Genomic DNA, 6,000 nt, shown 5'->3' on the forward strand with positions numbered 1-6,000 from the left:
CCTTCTTTCATACCATGCTGTGGTCCCACATGTTTATTTAAAATGACACAGTAAAAATTTCAAAACAGTTTTATGTTCACTTTTTCAGACCTAGGACACTGCTTTACCTTCTTGGAATCGGAATGCCCATTAACTGCCCTTCAGCCAAACAGACTATTCAGGCCTTAAATCAACAGGAATTCTAATCCAAAATCCGTACGGTAAACTCTACAACTGTTTCTCTGGGTCTGATCTGGCTCCAGGGACATAAATTTGCATGCAACTTCTAAGTTTGTGAATAGTCCCTGGGCTTAAAGTTGCACATGTGCTTATGTACTTTGTTCCCTCTGGGTCTAAGACAGCTACTTTAAAATGAAAACAGAAGCCATGTAAAGAATAACATTGTTAAAAACAATTTTCCTCTGTAAATATTGTACCAAAGGAAAAAATGTAACAAAACAAACATACTGATTCCTAAAAGCACATACTGACCCAACAGTAGGTAAACAGCAGCTAAAAAGCCATCAGCCAATATTAATGCATACCACTTCACATGAAAGGGCAGAATCAATTTTATTTAAAAATAATAATGATAAATTTGAACTGTATCCAAGATTCTTTGTATACTATTGCAGGTAAAAGTGTCTGTGGATATAAACAGCAAGCAAGTGGTCACAGCTCTCAGAGTAAGACTGGCCCCTATTCTTCACCTAGTTTACTTTGTGGATTTGAAAGTAGTTATCTAGGCAATTTCATTTCTCTCTCTTGTACAAAATGTGTTCACCTCTCCAGTTTGTGTGTGGCTTTTCATAAAAGAAATAACTCAGTAGAAAATATTGCAAGGCTAGCACTATTGACAAATGTACTTATGAATATTGTACTTCCTAAAACTGCTTCTGATTTGCTTTCCAATGGGCTAGGAGATTTAAGTTGAACATCAGTATTTCTTTAAACAGTTATAAAGAATACATTTCAAGTTTCCATCATTTGTGGAAGAAATTACACTAAAAGTAATAGTTATTTCAGCTCTTGTTGAAAAGAAACATACAATAATCAGTGTTGAACATGGTCAGAAAAAATTAACATGCCTGCAAATATTTTTCATTTGGGGAACATGCCACTAATAATGTTAAAAACACTTACAGTAACTATCCACAGTTCACAAGAAACAAACTCAGATGCAGTTTTTATAATTTAAATTAATTGCTCATAAATATCAACACTGATGGGCTAAGGGCTTGTTCTCATTTACTAACATTTCAAGACAGAGAATTAATATTTCATTGTATGGTTCGCAACAGTATCTTGAGAAGAATCTTCTTCCCCAAGTTCGTTCTTTACACATGTGCTATATGAGTTAAAGGGTTAAGTAACCATTATATTCTAAAGAGCAAACTGTTTGCCTTAGGGCCATCTCCTCCTTACTCCCAATGAATTGCCTGACACTTCATGTATCATACATTACTTTTCACTAGGAAGTAACATTTGGTTCCAGTCATGGTGTAAGACCTGACTTTGGAAGTATGAATCAATATGGGATAGACCAAAGAAAATTAAAAAGTACCTCATCATCTGCTAAGTAGTCTATACCTAAATAGTGATATACTAATTTATAAATATGTATCTTTGTACTTAAAAAAAAGGGCATAGAAATATATAAAGAGAAATTCTGTGCATACTAAGATGAATAAAAGACCAACTGTGAGAATCAATATTCTGAGTGACAAGACACTTTTCTGGACTAGAATGAAAGAAATGCTAATGTTATTGAGGGCTTTGCACTAAAAATGTTTGTTAGACATAAGCTAAACACAAACATAACACTTAAAGTTATTTTTTAAAAGAATTATTACAAACAAGATTTAAGTAGGAACAGCCCAACAAGTAGCTGGCAGAAACTGACCTAGGTTTCGGCACAAAGGCACAGTATTGATTCTTTTCAGTGTATTCTACAGAGGAGAGGAGGTAAAACTCCTGCTTGGAATAACAGCAGGAAAGCAAAAGCAAAAATAGTGGCATTGACTTCTGGTTTAGATTTTTTTGTCACAAAACATTTAGATACTTATTTCAAACGCAACCTAGATGTGTTGTCACTTGTGTGTGTCAGAACTTGCTCAGGAAGTACAAAGGAAAAAAAAAAAAGATTCTGCTTGCCAGTGCTCAACTTTTCCAGGCTATTCAAAAGCCAAATTAATGACTTCTGCAAAAATCTCTATAAAACTGTACTATTCAAAGATACTATATTAACTTTGTGAACTAAAATACTTCAATAAGGACTTCAGAGCAGTTTACAAAGCTTTGCAAATATTACATGAGACAGCAAACCAATCTTTTATAATTAAAAAGGGTTTGAAGTTTTTATTAGGCAGAGATTGAAATTGAAGAGTTAGGCTTACAGTTTTCTCTTAATTTTAAATGTATTTTCTCTTGCTGTCTTGCTTTCTAGCAAAACCTATGCTGAACGGATAAGATTTATATAATCCTGTATCACATCATTACTTACTTATCAAGCTGTGTGTTTCAGGATATAAATGTCCCCCTGTAAAATGATTCAAGCTACAGAGACTAAATTCAGGTGAACAAGCCTGGAACTGTGTGCTGCTCCTTTGTGGAGGGCAGCTCCTTCCATTAACTACGCAACTGATGCTTCTATGACGGAGTACTAAAGAAGGAATGTGATTAAAAACAAAAAAAAATTAGCAGACAAGGTCTGGCCGCTGAGGAAGGAGAACCAGGTGGTGAAAGCACAGCTCTTGGGTGGAGGTTCTGCTCCTGGGCTTGGCCCAATCTGTTCTGTGATCTTAGGCAAACTGATCAAAGGACACTAGGGGTTTCATGTGCAGCTCCTACTGCCAGTGCTTCACACCTCTGAATCATCAGTTGACCTTCCTCCCTCTCTTCTGTGCATAAGAAAATAAATGCTTTCTTACCACAAAGGTACAGCAAGAGTTAATTCATAAACATTTATAAAGTGCTTGAGACTGCAGAAGCTCTGGACTGCAGGGTATGCAAGGACTGAAGGCGAATTTTAAGGAAAATACCTCTATTAGATGAGGGAAGTGGCCAGTGTAACAACAGGTACCAGAATAGAGAGGAGAAAGGATGCCTTTTTTGAACACACTGTGTTCAAAACATTCAGACAGTGTAGAAGAAGAAAAAAAAAATTGCTCCTGCTGTGGGGAACAGAGGACAAGGAGCAAGCTTAGGTGACAGACTTTAGGGGGGATAGGAATAGATGGGCCAAAGTAGAAGGGTACAGAGCTCAGGAATGTAGATTTCTCAAACAACAGCTGTCAGCAAACAGCTACAAAATACATTTACAAAACAGAATTCTGATGTCTCCCCAGTTAGCTTATTTAACAGCCTGTTTATTGTTACCAATAAGCCCAGTGATGTGAGGATCGTATGTGTGAAGTTCCTTCTACAGGCTCTGCCCTTTAAATCCTATTGTATAGCCAATGAACATGGTTCTATGGGTTTTATTTCAGAGTTTTTGCTTAAGTGAAAAATAACATTAAAATACATGTTGAAAATAATAATACAGGTTGCAACGTTGAAACTTCCCCTGTTAAGAAATGCAAAGGGCTTGCATGTATGTGTGCACCACAATTCGGTTTTGTCTTACAGTATGATTATCTGATTATTCCATTAAAAAGGACAAAAGACATATCAAAGATACCCAGTAAGTCAGCATTATCCTCTATGTGTGCCGAGTGAACCGTGTCCCCTGGAAGGCACATAATGATAAATAAAGGAGTACAATAAAGCAGAAGGCAGCCAGATTAAGATTGTCCAGGCAAACACCATTCCTAATTTGAGAACCTGGCTTTTCAGCCTTTTCTTTTCCCCTCTCTCAAACGTACAGCTTTCTGCATTAGCAAGGTGGTCACATATTTGGGATTGTCGGTGGCATTCATGAAATGCTCAAAACTTAAAATCAGTCTTCTTTCCCACCTAAGAATTCTCTTCATTGAAGACTTCCAAAACTATTTTTGGCATCTGACTTTGAACAATGGTGTTTTGTGATTTATCTGCCATAGGTTCTCGCCCAGCTATATGTTTGCACATATAGCTGAGAGACTGCTATGTTAGCTAAAATCATTAAATCCTGCACGTTTGTTTGCTATCCCAACCAGCATTAATACTAGCACTCTTTTTCAAATTATAATGGTTTAAAAATAAAGGAGAGGATGGAAAAAGCTAGAATTGGGACAGCCAGTATAGACACCAATAGCTGAGGAAATATCTTTTATCCACTCCTTTATTCACATGAGACCATAAAAGAGCCAGAGGACTTATGGGCTTTTTTGGTTGCTTTTTTAAAATAGAAGCATCGCTGAAAGATTAAAAAAAACCTCACTAATTCAAAACTGCCCTTCAAAGCAGTCATACAGCAACTGAAGAAGTGACCAACTGAAACACACATCAAATGAAATGGTGTAATTAAGACAATCTATTTCACAGATAAGCAGTTCATTCTTTTGAAGGTAACACATGTGCTGATTTGGCTACAAGAGGAATTGCAAAAAGGGTTCCAGGAGAAAATGTACTAGGATGTAAAGGAAAAAAAAAAGGATAAAAGCATTTTTGCACTTCCCTTAGAGTTGCCTTTTTGGTTTGTAGAGACCTTTGTACATGAAAAGGTCACATTCACCGATGAGTAATAAACATAATCAGAAAGTTTGCTGACAAGAGAGCTCAACCGGGTTCCAGCCTCTCAGTAGTTGAGAAAGGAAAGACACTCCCAAAACACAAGATGGGATGTTTGAATGCAGGAGGAAAGAAACCTTAAACATTAACTCATCACACCAAAACATAGTGTTTGTGTAACTCATTAAAACTTGAGAATTTATCTTAAATAGCGGAACAAGTAAAATGAAATCAGAGGGTCTTGTGGAAGATTCCTGATGGTAAGCCTGTGATATTGCTGTCAATTTTTCCATGATTTCACGTACATACGTGTATATTTCAATAATTTCCTATGACCACAGAAACATTACTGCTATCAAAGTCTTTAAAAGGTAGCAATTAACCATCATCTAAATGCGTAACGCCTAAGTGTCCTAATAGAAAGGGCAAAAAATCATGTCCTCTGGCAGTTAAAAAAACCAAAAAGGTAAAAAAATTGAGGCCAAAAGCAACCTCGTACTTTCCCGGAGCACGGGTAAGGGGAAATTAACCGTGCATGCGCCCGTGAGGCGTTTCTCTCCGCGCCTTCGGGGACGCGAGGGGACGGGGCGACAGAGAGCCTGTTTTCCCGCCGAAGCGGCCACCGTGCCCTCGGCCGCTCGCGCTCACGGGGCCGCCGCCGCCGCCGCCCCAGCCGCTCCGTCCCGCTCCGTCCCCCGCCGCCCCCGAAGCCGCCGCGGCGTCGCGGGCGCTGCCACGTGCGGTCGGCGCGGCGGTGCCGCCGGCCGGGGTAAGCGACGGCCGGGGCCGGCCTGCCAGGCTCTGAGCGCCCGCCCGCCCGGACCGAAGCGGCCGCCTCACGGCGGAGTCAGCCCTGACCCAGCCCCGCCGGCACGTCCCAGTCAGGGACCAGGCGGCCTTCCTGAAGGCGCTATTTCAGCCGCCGGCCCTTCCCAGAGGCTCCAGCGGGGTTTCCTCCCTTCCCAACGCCGCGCCACGTAACCCCGACGTCCCCTCTGGCCGCCGCTGGAGGAGAAGCCGCCCGCTCGCCCCCGTTAACCCCCCGGGAAGGTACTTACGGGGTCCATGTCCGACGGGGCCACGAAGCACCCGGCTCAGGGGCTGGTCCTGAGGCGACCCGAGCCGGACGGCAGCATCCTCTCTTCTCCCAGGCGGGGCGGTTCTGTGCCGCTCATGATTTAACGCCCGCTCCCTCTGGCCGGGGGAGGGTGACAGGCTGATTGTCACCTGCGCCGCTGTCACCCCCCGCTGGGCGGCCCCGCTCCGCCCCGCCACACCTGGGAGCGCTTTGCAGCCCCGGCCCGCCTCGGCCCCGGCCGGAGGGGGCCGCCATCCCGGCTGTCCGCCTCGCCAACCCCGCCGCCGCCGCGG

General features: G+C 42.1%; 1 protein-coding gene across 1 annotated transcript in view; it reads right to left on the reverse strand.

Moving 5' to 3' along the window:
• The window catches only part of BNC1 (basonuclin 1), a 75,475-nt gene extending 69,741 nt beyond the window's left edge, over positions 1–5,734 (reverse strand). The window contains exon 1 of the mRNA XM_050903268.1: positions 5,688–5,734. Coding sequence (XP_050759225.1) covers positions 5,688–5,696 — 9 coding nt within the window. The 5' untranslated portion in view covers positions 5,697–5,734. The remainder of the gene's footprint in view (positions 1–5,687) is intronic.
• Positions 5,735–6,000: the final 266 nt, after the last annotated feature.

The sequence above is a fragment of the Gymnogyps californianus genome, chromosome 11, assembly GCF_018139145.2.
Source record: "Gymnogyps californianus isolate 813 chromosome 11, ASM1813914v2, whole genome shotgun sequence".
Taxonomy (NCBI): Eukaryota; Metazoa; Chordata; class Aves; order Accipitriformes; family Cathartidae; genus Gymnogyps; species Gymnogyps californianus.